This window comes from Pyxicephalus adspersus, chromosome 12 (genome assembly GCF_032062135.1).
Source record: "Pyxicephalus adspersus chromosome 12, UCB_Pads_2.0, whole genome shotgun sequence".
In the NCBI taxonomy this organism is placed as follows: Eukaryota; Metazoa; Chordata; class Amphibia; order Anura; family Pyxicephalidae; genus Pyxicephalus; species Pyxicephalus adspersus.
In genome coordinates this window covers 38,418,296-38,444,132 of record NC_092869.1, presented here as the reverse complement: position 1 = coordinate 38,444,132, position 25,837 = coordinate 38,418,296, and the positions used below count along the sequence as shown (strand labels likewise).

At 38.9% G+C, this 25,837-nt stretch overlaps 1 protein-coding gene across 1 annotated transcript in view; it reads right to left on the bottom strand.

Annotated features, from left to right (window-relative positions):
- Nucleotides 1-9,626: 9,626 nt before the first annotated feature.
- Nucleotides 9,627-25,837, bottom strand: part of NIN (ninein) — an 81,154-nt gene continuing 64,943 nt past the window's right edge. The window contains 3 exon segments of the mRNA XM_072428441.1: nt 9,627-12,045; nt 13,581-13,694; nt 22,849-23,028. Of these exon segments, the coding sequence (XP_072284542.1) occupies nt 11,830-12,045; nt 13,581-13,694; nt 22,849-23,028 (510 nt within the window). The 3' untranslated portion in view covers nt 9,627-11,829.

Sequence of the window (25,837 nt, the reverse complement as noted above, 5' to 3'; positions counted from 1 at the left end):
TACATTGCTTACTTCTGAATTAAAATAAAAAAGTCAGCTGCCTGAAAAAATACCAGGACTGGTCAAATAGTCTACTAGGCTGCAGATTTGTTCAGGACCATTACCCAGTAATATTGCAATTGTTGGATCAACATGACTGACCACAAACAGGCATTTTCAGAGGGAGAGCACTGCAATGGAAGCCTCTATTCTATTGGGTGTGCAATCAGTAAAATCTTATTTTATCTTCTGTCTTGTGTTTCCATAGTTCATTTCAAATGACATAATTGGCAGAAAGAATTCTGGTCTGGCCTCTATTAAACTATTAATTACGGCTGTGACTGTAGTCCTGGTCACCTGACAATTCTGGTAAAGTCTAGCGATGGGATTTCGCCATTACTTGCTGTGATTAATCACCTGCTTGGCCTGGGACTGTGGCATGTAGAAGTTCTTGGATTTATTTCTTCTGACATTTCTACATATCTATGAGATAATGAACTACTTACAGTAATTTATAAAAAGATTAGGATAATTCAGGGAACACCACAACCATTTAAGTTTTTGGACTGTATTGTAGATTAATAGTTGTTTCATTTTGGACTATTCTGTTTATATAGTGGTTTATTTTGTTTCTTGTTTCGTGTTTAGAAATACTTTAATTGGGTATTTTTGGAGGGTGGAAGCTTGCTTTGGATTTAGAGGATTAGTGTAGGGCTGCATTTATTGCTATTTTTGCCTGGTGCCGCAAACTTTTCTGTATATATATGTTGGAGAAAGCAGTCTAAATTCTGCGATAAGGTCTCAGAAAAATCCCGATTTCCTTAAAAAGAAACTACAGACACGCAGGGGTCCCAGGAGTGCTGGCCACAAATACAGAAAAGGTGCCTCCTTATCTTCCCTCCTGACATTAAAAGTCTCCATTTTTGCTGTGATTTTTCTCCAGGTCCCTTGGCCACTGGACATCCATTGATGATGTAGCTCCTGCTCACATGCACTTGATTGATGTTATTTTGACAGACATTTCCATTCTTGGCATTGTTGAGATGCTATGATGAAAGGGGAAGGAATTCTGGCAGAAGAATCATACAAAATTAAAAATATCTTGACCACCCAGCAAATGTTCACTTGAGTTCCACATTGTGCCTTTTGTAAATGAATCCTTTAATAAATCCCACACCAAGCTGGGTGCAGAGCTCCTTGGATTATACAGTGCAAGAAGAAGAAAGGAACCTCAGGGGTGCCTGTAATCTGTGGGTATTTTATTTCATCAAAGCAAAGAAATATCAGCATCACATAAATACTTGGACATGTTTTGCATGATTACTATGAGCAAGCACTAAACATGGAAAATGTATCATGGCATTTGTGTGACGTAACTATGATTCTCATATTGCATAGGGCTTTCATTGTGGGACCTGGATTGGGTCTCAGGCAGCGGTCCTCAACCTGTGGTCCACTGCTCAGGCCAGTGCACCCCCCAGTGGGGTAAGAGAAAGGATCCCGCTTGGGGGGGGCACACCGGCCAGAGCCACAGACCATGTCTCGGGTACCCATCGCAGGCTCAGGGCGGTGGGGGAGTTGTCCTTCTGGACACAACCCACCCTATCTCCCATCGCAGGCTCAGACCTGCAATGGGTGAGTGGGTGGGTTTTGGCATCATGATGTCACTCTGGGGAAGTTTCTTCCCCTTTGAGTGACACACGGCTCCCTGCGTATGCGGTCTGCAATCCGTAAATTTAAGGATCAGTGACGTCCAAAAGGTTTGGGACCAGAAACAATTTTGCAAATGGAAGTGATGGCTAGATTACCCTAGTGGCAGCAGAAGTTTATAGAAACCACATGAGAATATTCTTTTTTCCTTTCTTAACCATACAGTGATCTTTCTTTCTACAATTTCTGAACCTTTATTCCCACAGACAAGTTGTACACCAAGGGACCACTGCAGACCACAATGAGCAGAGTCATAAAGTGTCTTTACTGCTCTCTGTGCTTTCTTGTGCTGATGACCACCAATTGCCCCCCACCTACCCAACAGCAACAGGTCTTTTATTTAAGAAAAAAAATGTCTCAAGTCTACTATGTGCCCATGGGGAAAATGGTCAATGTAATGGTTGGGAGAAATCCACACCAAGGAAATCTAGGACAGATTATCAAACTTCTCTCTAATGCTTTATAATAGAGATATTTTTTTTTCAAACTAGACCTGTGAGTTTCAACATTGTGCTGTACAGTTCATCGCTGCTAGGCATGAAACAAAATTGGATATGTTTTGACACCATTCATAATGGAGAGGCAGGGCAGCACAACACAAAGCATATAGCTGCAGGTTCAATATAACTTCTATTGTGGTGCATGAGCTGCAATCTATGTTCATCCATGTGAATTTTTGCATGCACCATGGATCCTCTAAATTGGCTTGTAGGAGTGCAACAATATTTGCAAACTTTTGTATTCTTTAAAGTGGGGCGGGGGTGGGGGGCAACCAGGGTTAGTGTGGGCATGGTCTGCGCAGGTCCCACACAGGGCACGTCCACCAGGGTGACGTGAGGGATTCCCTGTGCACACATGGAGTCTCCCGTCCTGCCGATTATGCCCACCGAGGTGGTTGATCAACTTTTATGAAACATAAAATAGCTTTTTCGTATGCGTGTATTTTATACTGTGGTCAACAGTGCTGGCGGGCTGCATATTATTATAAAATCTGAACATGGGCCGCAATTGGCCCCGGGGCAGACTTTGGACATATCTGCTTTAAAGTATTGGTGTCTTTTTTTCAGGTTCTTTATATAGTATACTTTATTTAACATTAACCAAGCCTAAGTCCTCCTTCACCAAACAGGAGATCAGTAGATACTTGCACATTCTCTCGGCACATCTGGCATTGCACAGAGCTGTTCAAGTGGAACAAATTTTGCTGCACAGGTGTTACTTTGTGCTCAGCATCTAGTTGTATGCCTGGCAGTCCCTCATATAGAGCAGGGCTTTACTCCATATGTGCTGTGTAAGCAAAAAGACACAAGCCTATAGAAGCCAGGGAATATTGCCAAAAAAAAAGGACTTTGCATCTTTTCTGCCTCTACCTCCCAGTGGCCTCTTGATTTTTCAGTTTATTTTTGCTTTAAATTGCTAGTTTGACTTTGTTTCTGGCACAAAACTGAATCTTGATAAATTATATGTATTATATTATTAGTGGGATTTCTGTGCCCCAGGAGTTGTTGCCTAATAGGAATAAAGTCAGAAACTGCCATGTGGGCACAATGGTATGAGTAGAGGGAACTAGCGGTTAAAAATCTGCTGAGTGGTAAGAACATGGGCACATGTAAAAATCGGAGAACCTTTTCTTAAGGGGTTAGTACACCAAAAAGAGCCATGTAGACCTAGGCAGGGGAGTCAACATCTGGTTTCTTCTGTCTTGCATATTTCTCCAACACCGAGATCCCCCTGGGAATGTTACATTCTACATCCTAAAATAAATCCACATACTAGGACAGGACAGCCCTTTCTACACAGCAGGGGTGCAAATCCGGGAATTGTAGCTTTTACATCTCATCAATAGAATCCCGAAAGGCTGCAGAATCTGCCAGGTGCTTTAACATTCCAGTATTTTGCAAAAAATTAAATATTTTTTAACTTTTTGTGTAAAAAAACAAAAACTGAGTTACTTTGCATTAACATATGGCTCTCAAATGGATGTTAGGGACAGGAAGATTGCAGAATTAGAAGCACATAACCACACAGACCGCAATCAGAACACTTGGCTTGATGGAGGAGCGCTTCATCCAAAGAAAATAAGCTTTGCCGGACAATAAACTCTAATACAGCTGCTACTAATGCAAGTAAGATAAAGAACAAAGGCAAAACATGTTTACAATGTGTTCAAGTGTTCGGTTATTATTAGCACCTAGTGAAGAGGACAGATTAGGGAGACTGAAGGGAAAGTATTAATTTGAGGGTTGTTTGGCTTTTAATGGAAAACTCCACTTTTCCTAAAAACGACAGACATTCCGAATACAATTCTCAGTCTCTGTAGTCCCCACGTTTTAACATTTTAACACTGAGAACCCCCAAAATCTAACTTTCTGCTTGTATGATTGGTTGATCATATTCCAAATTCTTTTCTCCTGTTCAGCTCTGGCCCTGTTTAATCTTGGGTGCTGCTCTGCTTACCATTGTCACCCATTGCTGGGTCGTCTTTGTAGCTGCCCCTTCCCAGCCCTTACATTGTTGTGGGTGTATCACTATGCCATGTTTATATGTTTTCCTGATCCAGACAAGTATTTGTCAAGATGCAGGCAGAGTAGAATGACCATTGTTCTACTTTTATAAGAAACACAAGGTATGGCATTCTTTGCATGGCTTTGAAAGCCAGTTGACTACAGTAGCAAGGTGCGGAGGGGAAAAGATAATTCCCCGAGGGTGCAGAATGTATAAATACGTCTCTGGGAAGGATCTCAAGTGCATGAGCAATTCTTTCCATAGATAAAATGTCTTCTTTGTACACCTGCTGTGTATTTAGCTGTTTGATTTATGTTGCCTTTAAAAACAGAACTATAGGCAACAGATTAGGTGTATGTTAAAAAGCTGTGAATGTGCAATTTATCAAAAATTCAGTTTCGTGTTTTATTTTCTGCTTGATAGTATATCCAGGGCTCTAACTTTGCTTTTACTTATTCAGGTAACACAACATAGTTTGGTCAAGGATCTCCCCAGCCTTAAATACCTGATAAGGTCATCCCAGGGCTCTTCCATTCTATCCAGAAACTCTTGGTTTTGGGTACATACACAAGTGCAATAATTATCATTGGAAACAAAGGATTAACAACTGATCGGCCTATAAAAAAAAAAGTGCACAATGACTGGTCAACTACGCTGATGAATGAGAAATGCTGGAAAAGAACGACTATTCCAGGGGATTGGTTTGGGCGACGATTGTTCACTATCTATTGTGTGTACGGTCGCTCAGTGATACTGGATAGTTCTGCGGTACACTTTCTCCGGTACACGTCACTTCCTGCATCGTTCAAACGATCATATCTAGTGTGTGTACATTATTGGTGGATTATATTTGAACGCATAGAAATTCGCAAAATACGATGGTTTAAAATAATTGTTGATCGGTCGTTTTCTAACGATAATTATTGCACGTGTGTACCTAGCCTTAGACTGACAACACCATGCTAAGTAGTACAATCTTAATGGCCTACAAAAATGGCCCACCTCTTCCTCTCCTTGTTACTACCATTGCTTATTTCTATGGCCTTCCTTAGTTCTGTACAAAATACAATATATACAATAGTTGGTAGCATAAATATATAGTACAGTAGTAATCATGCAGCACACACAGTACAATAGGAAATTCGTGTTTTACAGAGGGCCAGATCTAAATCCAGGCCAAGCTACTATTCCATTTTAAGTGATGACCTGCAAAGTTAAATAACAACATAAACTTGTTCATATGTTTAATATTACTTCTTGTTTTGCACCCATGTGTCCATGCCCCTTGTTGTTGTCTTATACACAACTTTATAATGGTTTTCATGGATCCCGCTGGTGTATACAGCTTGTCTCTATGGTTATGGTTAGTGTGTGTCTGTTTTTGTTTCTTATTATCTTTATCTCTATATATACTACAAGAAAGAAAGGAAATTGCTGGGACTGCAGGAACACAATCACATCTTCCTGTCCTGGACTGTGTTTTCCTCTATGTAGATATCTCTGTTTTATAAGTTTGTCATACCAAGCTGCCAGTTCTGTGATCATGGCTGCTTCCCCTGAGACTTCCATGCTCCAAGGGTGTAGTTTATAGTCCAATGTGTCTCTGCTTGATCTATTGGCACATAACTAAACGCTTGCTGCTTTTTATGTCCAGTTTAAATATGTTTCAATGAATGCATAGAACATAAAAGTTCCAGAGCTGCATATAGAAATAATTGCAATTATGATTACTGCAAAAACAAAAAACCCTGACCCGTCCCTTTACAGAACCGTCTGGCACTGGAATCATGAAGCATGCATGGTACGAAAAAAAAAGGAAGGCATAAGAAAAATATTTAGGCATTGTGTGGGCAACAATTGCCTTGGGCAGAAATGTTTGCATTCCATCTACTTTTTTAACCACTATTCTGTGTCGGGTTTCTGGACTCCTGTACTCCCAACCATCCGGTTTTATTGGATTTGGTGCAGAGGCAAACTGGAGGTCTTCAGCTGCTTTAAAAGACTGTAAACTCTGAGCAGGCTAGTGTAGAGATGTCTGCATATCGACAACAGGTCTGAAGCCCAAATATTTCTTTATATGTCCTAATTCAGCATTAGGGACACTTTGCATAGGTGCCTTGTTGCTGCAGTGTGGCTTCACATAAATTGCCAACAAAAAAATTTAAACCTAAAATATTTATTTAGATTTTTTTTGTGTTGACTGAAACATAGGTTGGACAATTTTTTCTTTTTGTATTCTTCATATTGCTCCACTTTTGTACACGCCAGACTCATGGATACTTGAAGAGTTTACTAGTAGATTACATGGCATTTTACCAATATTGCCACAGAGCTGTGTGCTCCCATAGCAGTAATCATAGAAATTCGTGCAATGATAATTGAAAAAAAAACATAGCTTTAATAATTATTAAAGTTATATTTTTATTCAGTTATAATTTTGAATAATGGGTGCTTTTCAAATAACCTTCCCTTTTCATTCTTTCCTAAAAAAATTTTTGAGGCTAGGCACATACCGGTCAACCAGTTTACTGGGGCTAATTGAAATTTCCTTCTGAACACTTTCTTTTTTGTGATAGTGTTATTAAATCATAAACCTCATTTGGACACCCTTATACCTGGGAAGCCTCTGGATCTTGGTTGGAGAGCTTGGGCAGTTTGGGCTTTCAGGGGTTCCCTCCAGCACTGGAGCTTTATTTATTGCGTGCCAACGAAAAGGTATTAGTCAACAAATCAGTATTCACGCACTAGCTAAAAATGTGAAAGTGCAAGGTACACATTCACAATAATCCATATGAGCAGCAGGGACAAGGTGGATTCAGGCACAGGAAAAACTAACCAGCTTGCTTTATGCTCACCATGATGGTGAATGGAAATCTGCTGCAGGCAGGAAAAGAAGTATGGCACTTTATGTATCGTTTTATCATTTACCATTGCAGAAAATACTTTGGTGATTGACTCTGAGTATCAGTTTTGTTGCAGCATTTCTATGCTTGTACAGCATCATCAGCATCATCATCATGTTGGTTAGTATTGCCTAAGTTGTGCAAGAAGCTCTTGCCCATTTGTTGCCTGCAGATTGTCGGTTGGTTAACAATATATTGTCACAATTGCCCACCTATTCTCTATGTAGGCAATGTATTATCAGGAATTCCCCCCTTCTTTATTTTTGTAATTGGTGGAAATGATGGGCCATGCCTGTGCAATGTGTTACAAATGCTACTTCTGTCCCCATGTGGCAGGGTGACAATACTGGGGTACTGCTGGAAGACCGGGATAGAGCATTGTCCCATTTATCAAACAAAGACTTTCATGGCAGGATCAATAGGTAGGATTTTTTACATAAAATCTGCAGATATAAAAGCATTGAACATTACTTTTGAAATTACATTATTGTGTTAAAGTTTATCTGGAATTTCCATTATTGGGTTGGCCACCCAAAACATAGCTGCACCAGGCTGTTTTTTGAGCATTCTAGTTTTTTTTTTTATTTAGCCTTCAGCATATCAGAACATCACTGTGCAGAAATGTGCAAATAAACCCTGCATATGAATCTTATAATTAATACTACAGCACTGCCCTCTAGTGGGCAAAATGGGATTGGTGCAATGCCAATCAAAGATTCAACACTAATAAAATAATTTAATAATGTTATTAGGCAAGTAAGCTGCCAAGTAGAAAAAATAAAATAGATTTAAAGGAATAAATCTGCACTGCTACTGTAATAAATTAGGAGGAACTTTTAAACTGGATAACATTAGTAAAGGAATTATAAAGGAGAATGGCATCAGCTGCCATCATTATTTCACCTTCAGCTTGTGTAAGTAAATGAATCTGGCTTTGTCTCTGATTCTTGTTCTCTGCTATGCAGAAGAATTCTGCTTAGGAGGAGCAGCTGTAAGGGCCAATCGGCTGTGCTGAATTCACATGTGTGAGCAGATGAATAAGCTCATCGCTCTGCTGCCCTGTTGGTATCCAATCACAGGCTGGGGTCAGGAAGGTGACCAAGTTCTAACTGTAGCAGAAAAAATCAAGTCTTTAAACTGAATATGCTACCTTGTTTCTACCCTCTTTGTCCTGGTGACCATTCCCAAAGTTAAGAGAAGAATAAAACTTACAGAAGGGTTTTTTTGGGCAAAAAATTAGTTGTATTAATGATTACTTCTCATAATATATATCATAAATAAATGCTTTGAAACGACTGGAGACATAGGTCCAGATCATTATCGTTTGGGCCCTAGACAATGAGCTTCTGACAGGAATATACAACATAATAACAATCGTGTTGCATGGGTAGGTTGATTACCCGACGCGTTCTGCCCGATTTAGGCTTCTTCTGGGGTAAAGTTACGTTTAGCAAAGTTGAGCACGATTACTTGGCAGTATATATTCCTTCAAGCTAGAGCGTATATGTGTGTAAAGCATCTGAGGGGATCAGTGTCCCAAGGGAGTCAGAGATGTGGGGAGACCCCCTCCCATGGGGAGGACAGGGGCTTAAGATAGGCACCCAGAAGGAAGACCATGTGGTCCTGGAGTGAAAGGGCACAGCGACTGCAGCCCTGGTCCGTGTATGCTGGTGGCATTGTGAAAAGTGAGTGGCCCAAGTGAGTGGCCACTCACTCTTTACAGTGCCACCAGCATACACAAAAAAATTTCTTTACATTTTATTCTTCTATTGATTATTTTCAGGGTTGGCAACTAGGCTCATTTCTAGGGCCTGCATATATCTAATACCTCCACCAGATAAATACGCAAACATTTCAGTTCCATTGCCAAATGATCACAGAGTCTTGAATAGAGGGGAAATTTTTAATCTGAACAGCTGAAATTTTTCCCCCACTTCCTGCCCAATATAACAAAAATTCCTCAAAATGGAATAGAGAGACTCATTTTAACCTAATCTATTCTAAAATCCCCCCCCCTGCCTGCAAAGCCATGCAAATACCTGTGGACCCTTCTAGTGAACTTCGCTTAATGCAGCTTCCTGTAATGGAGTGGCAACAATGCTGCACGGCTCCTGAAATCAGAGCAGTGTTGCCCCTATTATGTAGGCTGTGCCTGCTTGTACAACAGTGGGATGAATAATATAGTAGGAGGCGTGGTTATCAGCATTGTCATTGCTGATTCACAAGCCTATAGCTTGTCAATCATCACCTGGCCCCACCCAGCCCACTCGCTGCTTTTTAGATTGACAACTCTGAAACCCTCCCACTGTGACCTACAGTGTCTGGGAAGAAAGCGTATGAGACAAAAATGAAGAAGGGCTTGGCTCAGGAAAGACATTTTAGATTTGAGATAGGTTTACCTGCTGTGTAGTATAGCTGTACTTTAAGCTTACTTACCAACCCATAACTGAATCACAAATCGCTTCCCTTTATATGTTCACTGTTTGATATAATGTACAATTGCAGAATTGGCAGTAAAGTAACCAGAAATTGTTTTATTTTAGTTTTATTTCCTTCATTTTAGGGCAGTGCCAGGTCAAATAAATATACATATTTCTATACACATGAGTATTGTTGGCAGTTCATTACAGAGCTCCACTTACATTGTACGACAGTGGAGCACCTCCTTGAGATTTTTTATATTTGTCATGATCTCAGTACCTCCTCTGATATTCAAAAAATGATAATTTGTCCTGAAAAAAAATGAGAAGCCGCAATTGGAAATGAGCTGTTGTCTTTGTGACATCAATCACAGGTTGCTGCAGGTCCCAGTTTAATCTTTCATTTGTATTTGTCATTGTGATCTGTGCTTGGCGAGTTACTGACCTAGAACAAGCAGTGTTCATGTGAAATCTCTTCTACATTCTTTTATCCCTCTGGGTTAAAAATGAAGACCTTTTGCAGTGTAGAAGAGAAGCTTGCTGTATGCATGGCAGATTTACTGCAAAGAAATGCAACTGTTTAGAATGTCAAAGCAGTTTAAATATAAGGCGATGGTGCTTTGGGTCCTCCAAGATGGTTGGATTTCCACTAAACAGTCTAGAAATGGCTTGTGTATCATGTTGACACTTGGTTAGCATCTCTACGCCAAACAGAAGGGCTTGCTAAGCTACTTTACACCTCAAGGGTGAAGTGAGGACAGAAGTGCCATACCCGAGTCCAAAAATAAGTATTTCATCTCAAGATCTTTGATTACCAACACATTTCAGCAGGGCTCATAATAACCCTCTTCATCAGGGCTTGAGTAATGTACAGAAAATTGTAAAGGCTTTATTATTATTATTATTAAACAGGATTTATATAGCACCAACATATTACGCAGCTTCAACAACTTTCTACTAATAAGTGAGTATATCTTTAATGCACTACTGCACTTTATTTTTGAGTATTCCTCCTCTTTAAAGGGTTGTCTACCCATATACGTAAAGGAAAAATCAGAATTTTTTTTTAAAAAAGGTGCAGCACTGACCCTTTCAGTCTTTATTGCCAAATGGGAGCAAGGAGCCTCCCCGGATACCTACGTCATGCAACCCGGGAGGTTCTGGGTGCTCCTTCGCATGCCCGATCTTGGCCATGTGCAGAAGGGGCATTTTTTCCACTAAGGGGAAAGAGATGTCGACCTCACTCATGCACAGTGAGATCGGCTCTCTTTTTCCCCTTTACAGTGGGCTATGTCACTCAATCTCACACCTACACAATGCGAGATCGGGTGATGTAGCAAGAAGAACAGACGGAATATGGCGGCGCCAGGCACGGAGAGGACTTCTAAAACGAAGCAGGACCGGATCAAGGGAAGGTCCAGTGCCATCAAGGGATCTGTGGAATTAAAGGTTTGTGTACATCTTTATTTTCAGTTTAGTTCCCCCTAACCTAATTAGTTTATTTATAAATTCGTGATTCTGGCATTCACCAAACAACCCCTGGGGGAGAGTCTTCCAGGTTCATGTATTTTCATTGGCAGTGGTTAATTCTTAAACAAAGAATATCTGAGTTCCTGTTTAGTAATTGAACCCAATAGTGTTCACAAGTCCATCTTTTTGATTTACTACACATAGATCAAGCCTTGATGAAGAGGGAAAGTAGGAGCCTCTGAAACGCATTGGAAACTAATAATTTATAAGAAAATAAATATTTTGGACTTCCTGTTCTTACTTTTTACTACATCATCTTAAATAGGTCTCCATCTTGAATGAATGAATGAATCAAAGCGAATCAGCTCAATATTTTAGGCAAAAAGAGAGTAAAAAAAGAAAAAACAAGCATTCACAGTGGATGTGTTGCCATGTAAAATGGCCGGCATGTAAGTAGGCAGGGTTACTTGTCCAGCAAGTGCTTAGAGGAGATGTGGAACCGTTTTCTGTATTTACATCACATAATAATATCCAGATTATAAAATAAAGTTCATAGGCAGTGATATGGAGAATCTTCCTACTCCTTTAAGATCAGATTTGGAAATGGACCAATAAATATGTCAGTGATATTTAAGTTACATTGCACTTCTGCAGCAGTCATCTAAAATGGCAGGAACAAAAAGGTTATGCAGGACAAATATTTTTGAGAATGCATCATTTCAATGTGGTTTTAAATGTTTATATAGAACTGGAGTGGAACAGAAGTCTGACTGTAGTGCATAGTTCTTGTTGAGGTTCTCCAAGGCAGTTCATGAAAACAGGTATTCTTGGTTCATTGTTGTCTATGCCCTGCGCTGGTGAGAGTGTCCACCACCGGGGCTTTTTGGGGTTAGGTCCCTCACTATCTTACTCAATCCAGAGATTTTCTCCTCCAGTAAATAGTTCTTTTTCTCTGTGGTTTGCTGTCTTTGCTCACTCAGCTCCAGAGCTTTGAGCAGCTGTGAATTTTCAACATATAGATCTTTAATTTTGGCATCAGCCATAGAGTTCCTGGTGACCTGGAAACAGAAGAGAACATTGTTCATGGAACCAGTTGTGTATTATAGTAGATCCAAAAACAAATCACTATAAACATTAACATGGAATAGGAATACCTGGGAACTTTTGAACCTTAGTGGCCATGAAAATGGACGGTGGGGAATAGGATGGGGCTTATAGTGACCAAGATGCCCTGATCCATATGCAATGGTCAAAGCATGTGCTACAATAGTGCCAAGGGATTTATAAATGTAGTGAATCAAAAAGTTTAATAGCTGCCCCATAGTAAAAGGTGCTAATAGTGGCAAAGGAAGAAATTCCCCAACACTGATGTGAGGGAAGAAATGCCCTTTTGTCTGTCATCATACCAATGCTGCTGTAGTGTCAACGGGTATCTCTAGGGGCAAGAGGAAGAGCTGAAGGGTTCGGATGGTGGAGAGATGGTTATGGGGTTCCTTGTGCAGAGAGTTCTGGGGTTGAGTTGAAAACAGAAATAAGAGCATTTTGCCTGCACTACCCACCTCTTTTTACCTATGTTGCATCACCAGGCAAAATCCAGCAAGTGCTGAGGAATGCAAATAGTTTCTCCGGGGCTAATGCCACAATGTGCATATCTTATGTATGGCAAATGTGCACATTATGAAACACTTTTCCCCCCAAAGTGCAATTGTCTTGTAATGCAACCTCTGTAATCTCCCTCATCATTGCTGCAAACAACTTTTTTCAGGTTATAAGCTATTGGCCAGCCATGTATGATGCAACTTATGCACCTGTACATGGGAGGTACTATGTCCATACATCAATGGCCTGCTGAAATAAGGAGCCATTCATAAAATGAAGGCTGTAATGGCTAACAGGGTGTTGTTTCTGCCTGATGTTGCAAGGAAGACTCTGTGATTGGAGGCGAGAGCATTCACATGACTTAGACTTTAGAACAGTGGTATGTCAGTTGTAGAACCATACTGCCGATTCATACCCCACAATATGCAGAATGACATTTGCTCAGCAATAAATACCCTGTATGTTTGTTCATTAGGTCATATTGACTTGGCAGCTGTCACTTTAGGACTGACCCAACTGTCCTATCATGTCCTAGTGGTAAAGTCAACTGATAATAATCATTATATTTTACAACTGGTTACAGCTCCAAGGTAAATACTTTTTAGAAGCAATGCTAGGTTTAAATGCACCCCAAAGACATCACACCCCATTCTAAGTCTACCATTGTGCTGTTGCATTTTGAAAACTGGCCTCATCAGACCAGAAACAATGTTTCACAAAAGATTCCTTTGAAAAATTGGCAGAATTTTGGGTGAAAACTGACAAATAAAAAGACATTCTTGTTTCTGACAGCACATGGTTATTGGAGCATAATTCTGGTGATAATCTAATTCTTCATGCACCCCAATATTTGCTCTGCTTTAAGACTCTCCCTGGTAATCTGCACACCTAGAACAGGGTTAAAAGTTGAATTTTGCTTATGTAGTACCTTGTGTGCAGTTTGGTCTTACTTCTGTACAGTTGATGTTTCCATTTTCCTGGCAGTCAAATTTACCTGTTCCTTTAGCTGATTCACTTTTTCTTTAAGAAACATCTTTACAATTCTGAGCTTCTGCTCCACATCCATCATACGGACTTCCATTTTTTTCAGCAATGTTTCGTGGTCATCCTGTATAAGAGACATGTGTTATTATACAGTATGGACTGGTATGAAAGGCTCAGCCAGTCCACAGATAATATGAAAGTTTACATATGGTGCTTGGTATATTCATCTTGCCAGCTTCTCTTACCTGTATAGCTTTCCCTTTTCCTGCTGGAGTTTCTTAGTGATGGAGTAAGCATGGGATGTGTCCTTGCTTAACTAGCCCAGTACTTCGGTGCCACTTTCTCCACTGTGTACAAAGCTTCTGGATATATTATATCCAAATATGCATTGTCACCACTATGGGTTTTTCTCCACTTTCTAGATCGAGTGATTTCGTTTAAAGCTCTGTATGTGTCTATGAGGCTGCCCATTAAATTAAAAAAACAGTAGAGGGGCTAACAAAGGCTGTAAACACAGGCCAAAAATGTACTTTTATGGTAAAAAAGTTTAAAGAATCTGGAGCTTATACTATATAAATATTTTTCTGTGTTTGCAGTGCTCATCAAATAAAGGTCAATAGATTCCTATTTAGCTGAAATGACCTGTTATGTGATACTCTGGAAACAACGGGCACTGCAGGTTCATATGCTTATATGTTCTATATCACTGGGGAATTTGTAAGAGTGTCAGCTAAACATTTCTAGAAGACCTAGGACGGTAAGGATCAGTCAGCGATTGTGTGGATGCTAATATCTATTCTAGTGTCTGGTCCTCCTTTACAACCTCACTTGTGTCGTCAAATGAATTAAAATTAAGGCACCCTGTTCTAGGATCTGGTCTGTTGTCATCAGGTCAGACCTGAAACACGCAAGTGTTTTTAGAGTTCAGGTGTTGTGACTTGACTGGTTTAGGATGACATAATACTCCTGCGGTTGTTCCCATATCTATCTACAGGTTCATATTGATTATCCTTGTACAAGTTTGAATGCGAAGGAGTAGCTGCAAAATGCAATAATTGCTTATTAGAATGTCGGATTCACATTCTTAATATACCTCAAAATATAAAATTTTCGAAGAAAAATGTCTAGGTTTGCAGATGACACTTGTTACTCACAAGGACTGCTGGTATAAGCACTTTTAGTTCCACAAAAGGGTAGGGAACAAGCCCATTGGTAGCAGAGGTGCCTGGAATCAAGTGGTAGTGGTGGTGGATGACGCCAGAATGGGGTCTCCTTATGTTGGTTGGCTAACAAGACTTACACTAGTTTAAAAAAAAAAAGAAAAAAATGTTTGACAGAGAGTAGATATAAGATGCTTACCTCTTTTCTAATTTGGTTCAGAGCAGTACCTGTGTTACTCTACAATGGATCCTTTAATGGATGGAGCCTCTTTGGATATATGACCTAGTTGTCTTATAGGCTTTCTGTACATTATTAAAACTGTAATTTCAATAGAAACTAAAATGGTAAACTCTGGGTTTAAAAACCATATTCTCATGCAGAATTCCCCCACAGAGAGCAGGGGTCCTTCGCTGTAGCATGCTGGTAGGGGTCAGGTTTTTGAACTCTATGGTCGTTTGCAAAGAAAAGAAAGACATTGCACTTTTAATTTATTAGCACACCATTTTTAATATATGCCTGGAATGCATTAGTTGAGTATAACAGTCTGTAGTCTTTAAAAATAAGCAATACAACCAAGATGAAAAGTTGGTTCTTTGCTAGAAATGGACCCTTGATTTTAGTTGATCTATGGTGATCACTGGAGGGCTCTAGCTGGGATTTGACCTCTGCAAAAGAGGTGTGTCAGACTGGCTGGCAGGAGAAAGGCTTCTCTATATTTGGGCTGATTTAAACAAAATACACATATGTTTAATGCACCTGATATATATATATATATATATATATATATTTAGTAGATTTAAACTGACAGTCCAGTTAGGCTTCAATTGTTTAGTTTCTGTTACAAGTAATTTAGGCATAAAGCCCTTTACTGTTCACTTTATTGTACACTTTCACTTGGTGGAGATTCTGGCACTTAACAGGTGAAAGGTGAGGTTGGAGTTTGGTGTTGGGTAGGCTTAAGTCAGATATGGTGACATTCTTGTACATTGTGAGCCTATGGTCCAAATGTCTCCAGTAAGGACCCATGGGCAGGCTGAGCAGAACCAAAGCCTATTTTACATTCTATGTTATCATGGCTCAAAAAGATTCACCAAAGGCTTCCTGTCTGGTCCAGGAATCAGTTTTATGGACCAAAAGTCCCTTATGTGTATGAAAGAAAGGGCAGAACATGAGAGCTGTTGTATTTTATTCCGTTGTGGAAGTGACAACCTCTAGATTCATTTTATTAGATCCTAAAGAGAGTCGCTATAATACAGTTTTGTGACACAGGGTTTTTATATGGTTTCCAGTATGTTATTCTTGAGTTTAGTTTTAATATACAATAAAGTAATTTCAAATACTACACTCTAAACAACCCTATTCTCAAATTTACACTGAAAAGATTGCAGACCCCTCTGGATGAAAATAGTTGTGGTGTGGTTGGTTGGTTTCAGTACTTTGGGTACCCATGAAAAAAATGCATCCAAGTAATCAAAAAGATCAAAAGTATGACATGGCAACCAGGCAAATAGCATTTGTTGAAGTTGGTCAGTATTGGTAGCTCCATAGTTGTCTCATGATTACTTAACATTTGTCTAAAGTTCTGCTTAATTTACAGATTTTAACTGCCTCACCATTTCCCATGCTTGGTATGTAGAACTAGTTTTGGTCTACAAAAAAAAAATCTAACTGTGTTCTGGGCAGTGTATTGCAGGAGACTGCATTCATGTCACTTTCAACTTCCTATTTCCTATCCACTAGCTTAGACTACTTAGAAATTACTATCTTGTTGTGTCAGTGAGCATCAAGTGTAAGGTACCATGCATGTATAGGGGATAACCTTTATATGGAGGTAGGGGAGAGGACTTTTCAAGATCATGTGAAGTGTGCAGGAAGTTATTTTGCCCTATATTGGTAGACCAAATTGCAAAGGGTATGTTTCCCTGAATAACAAATAAGAACGAGTTATTCGGAGAAACACACCCTTTGCATTTTGTTTTCTACTCTTTGTCAACAAATATGGCACTTTATTAAAGTGCCACAATTTTTGTTTTAGGATAGTTAACATTTCCAGTTTCTACTTTATGGTTTCATTAGGGAGTTAGGCCTAAACATTAGGGCACTACACAGTGTGTACATGAATAAATGTTTTTTAAGTGACCATAAAAAAAATTTCTATTACTTGTCTGTGAATATATTTTAACAATTTGCAAAAAAAAAAAATGCTTTAACCTATTTTTCTTAGAACTAGGTTTACATGAAGACAAAATAAAGCACATATACATATATATTATGGAGCCAGTACTGTATTGACACCATATTTTTATCTGCTGCAAATTTTGTGATCAGTTGGAGGTTTCTAAACACAGCACACATGTATATGAACAGAAACCTAAAAACTAGTCACATACAAATAGTTGGCTGCAGATTTAGTCTATGTTCAGACAGGTAGTAAAGTTGCGGGATGGTTACCACTCCCTCATGCCAGTGAACTGCTCCTTTAGGGGAGATTTTACAAGTAGCCTCAACCTGCAATAGACCCATAGAGAATAAATGGGGGTGGCAGGGAGTGGATCCATACCACTCACTGCCAAGTTTCAGAGCCAGCGTTGCAGTGCAAGCGACTGTCCAAGGTGCCAGCTGCCAAGGGCACCTTGATCCCGCTCTATGTTTGAACCTGTCGTTAAAAAGATCAGATCTCATTTTATCAGATTGGAAATCAGATGTGTACTAGATCCAACCCTATTCAAACTGTAGAGTTAGCTGAAGTTAGACTTTATATGGTAAAAAAAAAATCTAAACATTTAAAAAAAAATAACACAAACCAGTACCAAACACATAAAAATAACTCACAGCACCCCCATCACATTTCTGCCTACTGTGCACAAATAACAGGCAAATTCCTATTACAGCTCTATAATAAGCCGGTAAAATGGACAACAATTGTTTAACAAAAACACCAGAACATAGTTAAAAGGATTTTATTTTTTAATAGCATCAAAACATTTTTCCTTTTTTTCCCCCCCTTTTCCAAAACGAAAAAAACCCCAATATGTTACAAACTTAGACAAAAGTCGCATAAAAATAGGCCCATTAATCTCCATGTGCCTGGTATAAAATGTTTTTCCATGGAAAAAGGTTACAATATTACAAAAGAAAACAAAAATATACTTCAGGCGGAAGGGAGCATCTAATAAATAGTATAAATACATAACATTGGAAACAAAAATCCGATTCTTTTAAATAAGGTATTTTACACAAAGTATTTCTACAATATTAATAACAATGTGCATAAAGTGTCCATGTCACCTACACATAGCGGGGTAGGCATTTTGTGAGCTGAAGTTATATATTCATAATTAAGAAACGCACACACTTACTAAGAACGTACAACATAATTGCAGCAAATATAGGTTTACCCATGAAGGATAACCTTTAAAGTGCATTTGTTATTCTGTAGTGGAAAAGAAGGGAAAGGAAAGCACTGCCTTGTTATTTCTCATAGTATGAATGTTCTAGTACGTTAGATGAGGAGTTAGCCCAATTTATTCTTACCATTATAACAGAGATCCAGGCAGGTGGCTCCATTGATTTGCATAGTGCTGCCTGTGCTTACAGAAGGGAAGAGCACATAGAATGACCCAATGGTGTGCCAACGTGCCTTCATTTTCCAGTTGCAAGCTGTGGTGGGTTCTGTACCCAGCTAAATTGCTTAACTGCAATACCACCTGGGTTCCTGAATGAGATGTCTAGCTGAACAGGATTTGATTCTGTGTTGATGACAGCAGCTTAAGGGACCTTAGAAGATATAGAATTAATGGGACACATGGGCCTATGACATACTTCAAGAACTGACTGGTATGGAAATGCACTTGGAAGTGAACCAAACCAGTCAATTCAGACCCTAACAGATCCTTTAGGTGCATCCATGACCTGCACGCATTAACCCTAGCTGGCACTTCTTTCAAGCAATTGCCCACCCGAATGAGAATGGTGGGTTAGGCTAGTGCTTGCAGGGAGTGTCAGCTAGGGTAATATGTTATAATGCACAGACAGTGTCCTTTGGAACCTTATTTGTAAAACATTTCCCATATTTGCTTTACCCCACTGTATTTTGCCATGATTTTAAGCCGAACTTCAGCCACACTGAAATTTATTAAAATTGAATTTACCCTCTCCCAGCGTATTATTAAAAAAGTCTATACACTGACCAATTTTATTACAAAAACAAACTGGACTCCCTTTACTCCATAGTTTTTGGAAAGCTCAAAGTATGGACCAACTCTAAAATATGGGCACTCCTACTAACAAGCATGTCCCTATACTACAATATGGCCATTGTTTCTGCACTGATATCAGTGCAGCCATATTATATCAGTAACTACTTTCCCATAAACAGACAACATGTTCGCAGTAGCAACATTGGGAAAGATGTTAAGGTCATACACAACCCAATATGAGGATCAGGCTATGTATAGCTTCCCTAAGGGGTCATGTCCCTAGACAAGTCCCATAGATTTCAATTGTTAATATCCTTTAGAAAATAGAAGGTTATATAAAAACAAAGGGGAGGGGAGTCCTGAATATCACTAGCCCTTGGACAAGGAGGATACACAGAATCATGCAAAAGGAGCATTGTAGTCTAAAAGCACCAACAGAAAGCCTGATGAATTTAAATATGAGGGAAATACCTAAACTTTTATTCTTTGCACATGTGAAAAAAATACTAAAATTTAATGTGTATTAAATTGTATTTAAAAACAGATTTTAGACAGTCATCATACATACATATTTGATTAATAAGCAAACCTATTTTTTCTATAGTCTTAATAATGAGATTTATTTACAGCCTGTTGGGATATAAAATACCACCATTGCTTATGCTCTTCAGAACCATGCAATCTTTGCCTAGGCTTTAAGTGACATGATGAAAAGGAGGATTTCCTACTCTTTTTTAAATGCAAATTTATTATTTGGTAAAGCTGACATGTTCTCATTTATATAATCAATGCACTTTAAACAGCATTTACTTTTTTATAGTATACTGGCAATTTAATACAAAAATCACAAAGCTCTAAACTTTTTGTGAAAAACAAAAGGCAGTGTTTGCATTCCCTATCTTCTTCCATCTTTACATTTATTAAACACATAAATTTGAAGTTTAAGCCCTTATGACATTGGTTCCCCATGTTTTTATGAATCAGCCCACAAAATGACCACCCCATGTGACTAGAAAGGAATGGTTAACTTTAATACTGCAAAGGTTACAGAGAAGGTACAGCAAAGCCAGCTGGGCTTCCAGCTCTCAACAAGGTTTCTCAGCTTATGCCAGTAGTGTGTTAGGTAGGTTAGCGTTAGGTGCTTGTTAGAAGCCACTTTTTTCAGGGGCGGCCAATCCGTCTGTAAGAGTCAGCGTGCAATGCTCGTTGCTCCGGAAGCAAGGCCTGAAGGGAGAAATGCAATTGGTACTTTCACCCTGGTTTGACACTGTTGCAACTTGCAGATAAGACACATGCAACACTTGCAGCACCAGAGGACAAGCTGTACATGCAGGTAGAGCAGCCGACCCTTGGTGAAATAAGTGTGCCAGACATGCAAAGCCAAAATATGTATGTCAACCCAAAATCTATTTGTCAGTATGTTTGCCATTATGCCTCACTGCATACAGTTTTCCTAAGCAAATTGTTGCAAAGTTTATTACCTGGAGATTCTTTCCACCAGTCACAGCACTTCATGACATGCTAAGCTGCTGCCTTGCATCTAGAATCAGCACTGTTAGGTTGCCATCTGTACAGTAATGTGGCAATTGATTGCCTCCCACATCTGTGCACACTTTTTGCAGCTAAGCAGCCCAACAGCAAACTGAAGGTGCAAACATGTACAAAGTCGCAGCCTAGCATTGTAAAGGCTGGAAAAGGAAGTATTAGTGGCAGAATCTTCTGGTAAGAAACTTTGCAACAAATTCCAGAAATATATAATGCAAAATTTGCGGGAAAAAAAAAAGGTTTAGGGTTCACATACACTTAAACAATTATCTACCTTAGGCTTCATGTAAAGAAGCATCAAATCCATGCAGTTTAAAAGTAATGTTATTAGAAAACCAGAAGTTATAATTTCCAACTTGTTTGCAAAGGAAACTGCCACTTTCATTCTTGTGTGATTCAGACTCAGATTAAGTAGACAGACAGTGACTTACACACTTGCCATAGGCGAGTGACCCACTGAGTAATAAAGCAAAGATGAAGGCAAGATGATGACAAAATCACCTTTGGCTCATGGTAACATGCATTCCAATTTGAAATGCTTTAGTAGGTGTGAGAGAACTTCTATACACTATGATGAAGGGTTAGATGTAACCTATGTTGCTAGGGTAAAAACACTGTTGTATCAGTGAGCCCTACTGTTGACATTCCCCATATGTATATAATCTGGGTCTCTTCTACATGAGAACAGAGGAAACTTGCATTGTCTATTAGGACAAATCAAGGTTGGTTTTGCAGGAGGTCAAACTGCTTGGATTTGGTGTCTAAAAACATGAAGCCTTGTCAACTTCCAAATAGGAAAAAAAATGCATTAGATGTTAAACTTGCTTGATAAAAAATGTTGTAAAATAAAACTATTTTAGCAAAGCACCAGAAATTAATATTTAGCAAAGTTGTTAATAAAGCAAATATGGTGAAAAAAAATAATGCACAGTCGCTTGGTGATTCTATTGAAAGATGGCTTACTGGCCCTTGTAGGCATTCTTTTGTCTAACTGGCAGCTAATAGGGCAAATGTTCGCACAGCATAGTAACATATCTGATTTTCTGTGCAGGCATAGGAACATTTTAAGTATTTTATTCTTAAAAAGGAAATTCCTCGGAACATGGCTTGGAAAGAAATATTTGGAAGTTGACTAAACTAAATTCAATATTAAAAGAAAACTTTAATACAATAAAACTATACAAGCAACACAACATCTACACAAAAAAAACAACATCACACCAAGTCATGTCATGTGTTAGCATTAGCAAGCAGTTAATAAACACAGATGTCGTTTTTTTCTTTTTTGGGACCATGCACAGTAAAAGGACTTGTACCAATCTTCTATGGGAAACCTATTGTTAGGTGAATCTTTTCAGCTTTAAAAGGAGGCTGTCAGGACCCTGGAACATGTCATGTTTTTAATGGTCTGTTTGGTGACAACAGACTTGGAACATGCAAATCCAACAAATCAGCTCTCATATTGCTGTACTGAGGAGTTTAATTTTACTTACGTTGTGCTCACAGCACAATTGGGTGACAAGTTTACAATGCCTCTACTTCATGGGTATTGTAAGAGCTCCATGACTGATAGAATGTCAGACATGTTAATGTTTACCATAACTTGAATTTAATGCCATCATTGAGTTGCCTGGACTTACTATTGGCATTTTTCTAATGTGGCTTTCAACCCTCAAACTTGTGGCCAGACTATGGACTTTAATTATTTTACATATTCTTAACAAGCAATGAGTGAGTTTAAAGCAAGCTCACTAAATAATGTAGCTGATGGTATTGTGGAGTAACAGTTCTTCAAAGATCACAACAGAAACTCTGCGATTTGTTTTAGAACGGCTTGTATTACATTATACGATTATTATTAGAAGGCTGGCGGCATATTAGGTCCCTGCTGCCTGTGGAAGCAGAGCTGACATTTTAGGCCTTTTTATGAATTTTGAAGATTAATTACTTTACAATGTCTAGCTGAAGAGGTCAGTGGGGGGCTTCTTTTAAAACCAATTTTTCTAGCTTGTTTATTATAAGTAAATACTTTAGTGTCCAAAGTCTGGGCGCAAGTAAACTGTATTGTTATCCCCACCCAAAAATTCTGATAATACATGAAAAAAAGCATGCAATAATTATCAAAACAGTCACTGAACATAAAACAAAATTGCCTTTAGGTTTGACAAAGGAATTTGCCCTGCATTCCATGGCATGCATTGTACAATGCCACTTGCAGAATGATGGGTACAATGCACCTATGTGATTATTGAATGACTGCATGCTATGATAAATGAATGGACGGATCTCTAAACTGGCATAACCAGAGAAAAATTCAGTGTAGACTGTGTATGTAAAAAAAAATTAAATGTGACAGTATAGAAGCGCACTCACCTGTGGAGGGTTGCCGTCAGCTCTGCGGTTATCCAGAGCCGCCCGCAGCTGCTGGTTACTCCGCTCTGCCTGCTGAAGTTGTTGCTGGAGCTGCAAGTACTGGTCTCGTGGCACGGTGGCACAAGCTTGCTGCTGGAGCTGGGAGTGGCTATGGCTCAGGCTGGTTGGCGAGTGCAGCATCTGCAGTACAACATATATATTAGAGATCTGTATTGGCCCTCAAGCGCCATGTTTATTATGAAGGCAGTGCTAAGAACAATTTCAATGTTCTGTGTTGTAATAACCAATCTGGTTTCATGAGCACATGAGCAGATTCTGTTCGCTTGTTATGGATTACTATACTTTGTATTGCTCTACTAATTATGCATATATGCTTTTCATTATTCCGGTTCATTATTTTTTTTTTTGTTTTTCTTTTACAACGCTGCAGACTGTTTTTGTAGTTTTTCTGCAGATCTTTTCACTTACAGGGAAAAAAAAAAATGACAATTTGAATTTACTATAAACAAGACCTTTCTGTTTTAAAACATATTCCATATCTCGCTGATATTTCAGTTTAAGTAAATGCAGGCTGGTTGAATTAGCAATTTTCCTAATTGGTCAGGGACTCCAGCAGCCAGAAGTCTGCATTCCCAACTCCACCCACTTTTTTTTGGATGATATAAGTCACTGCCAATGCTCACTTCTGCATATCATACATTTTACTGAGTCCGCTATTAAAGAAGGTTAACAGTGGGAGCAACTTCTGTAATTTTTTTGCTAGATCCAAGATTCCTTCAATGTTCATGGATCCTCCCTATACTTGGTTATATTTTTTAGTTAAGGAACATTAAAAAAAAAGTGGATTATGTTTTCTATACTTGGTATAGGAAATTTAATACTATTAAAATTTTAAGGAAAGTGGAGGGGATTTCTGTGGATGCTACAGTGAAAGCAGGACATAAGGTGTAGTTGGAAACTCCACAATAGGGCAAAAATATATAAAAATGTTTGGTTTGCCTATTCCGTGCTTTATATATCTCAGTAAGAGTGCTCCTGTAGACTACTGTAAGGACTTTGCCAAATGCGGCTTTCTAATACAAATTACAAATTCTTGCAAACGGACTTCTGCTTTTTTGTTTTTTAGAACATTAGAAAAGTTTCTTTCCAAGCTGACTCCTAGAGCTAGATTTTTTACAGAACAGACTCATAGAGAAGATACCCAAGTAAGACTTCATATTGTTATGGTGGAGCTGAAGCGGGGAATTTTAGTGGAATCCACAAAAGATTAATAGGAGAGTCAATCAGCAAGCATTTACTAAAGCTAAAAATCTTAGTACTTAACAAGCCCTAAATGCCAAGTTAGTTCAAAGTGATTTTAGATTTGCCTAACTTATTGTACAGCTCAGGGACCTCTGTATCAAAATATCCACCAGGACATCTATATCAACTCATATCAGAAAGAGAAAAATGTTTGATGAACAAACATGGAGCAATGGTTTCACAACACATCAGAGAGAAGACACAGCATATCTAAAACCATGCAACACACCAAAACACTAGATGCTGCCATGAGATGGGCAAAATGGCAATCAAAACACACTTTTAAGAAGAAGTACCTCTTCCTGGATTTAAATTTCTGTTTGTGTCACCATTTCAGACATGCTCCTTCATTTCCAGACTTAGCACCCCTGGTGCAAAGCCCTGCGATGGTGACCCAAACCAATAAAAACCCCATTAGTGGTTCTAAACCATTCAGAACTCTAAAGCTTAAAAAAAGACTTTGGTTGGGGCATTGATTTAATTTAAATAAACATCCAAGCCCTACCTAAAATTAATTTGTTATAAGAGAGTAATGGGGGTTGCCATTGCCGCAATTTTTGGAATAGCAATTTTTGTAGGGTCATACTAATGCTTTGGGGCTTTAATATTTACTCAATGTCAATGATTTGGGATAGGAACTAAGATAAAGAATTCCAGCACTTATTGTTTGTCTGTGACTCCAATGTAGAGTGGTCAGATACAGCCATGCAGTGTTGGGTTCAGCAGGAGGTCAGAAATTGCAGCCTCCTACATCTCTCAGGACACAAAGGCTTTTATCTGGTTATCCTAGAATGAACCCTACATTTTTCAAAGATTAGAAAAAATAATCAGGTTGCCTGTGTTTCTATACATTTACCGTTATTTAAAGGTCTATATGGATCCTACATTTCAAATGTTGCAGTCAATAACACCATGACATGCTGGACAAGAATGATGCTGAGCATTGTGACTTAATAAGAGGAATGAATTGTGGAGCAGATGAACACCATGGCGTACACATGTGCATGCAGTGTTACAGGAAGAGCATCAATAGAACTTTACCATCTATCTCAGAATCAGAACTGCACCCATCTCTGAGATTTCCTGAGGTCTATTCACAAGGAAGGCACAGAACAGGGAAAACACAAAATATTTCAGTTTCAGGAAAAAAAAAAAATATCTAAAAACAGGATATTGCAACACATTATTCTCTACATCTGTCATAGGATGACAATTCCTTACATAGGTCTACAACAATGTTAAAAGGGGTTTCTTAGCATACTTCCATTTAGCTACTACGATAATTACAATTTCAAACCAGCTCATGATAGACATGGCATTTGTACCAGCCAAACCCTGGAGGATCTTACTATTAACACATGCAATCCTAGCCAGGTCTAGAAGACAAAATTTGGTAAAGATCAGAGGCGTCTACAGAGGTTGGGGTGAGTTACCATACAATTATTATTTTTCAAATATGATCCTCATCAGTAAGGTAAGCGTAACCTGGTGATTATGAGAACATGTTTCCTTCAGGGCTACAAAGACAATAGGGATTTGTTAAGACAATAATACTATTAGATAGAGGGGACAAGAAATCCAACCTTGTGAAGAGCTGCCAGTATTTGAAGGGTAAACTGTAAATCAGGTTTGTGTTGATTTGTAGTCACTACAACATCATATGATCGTAAGTGTTGAAAAGTTTTTA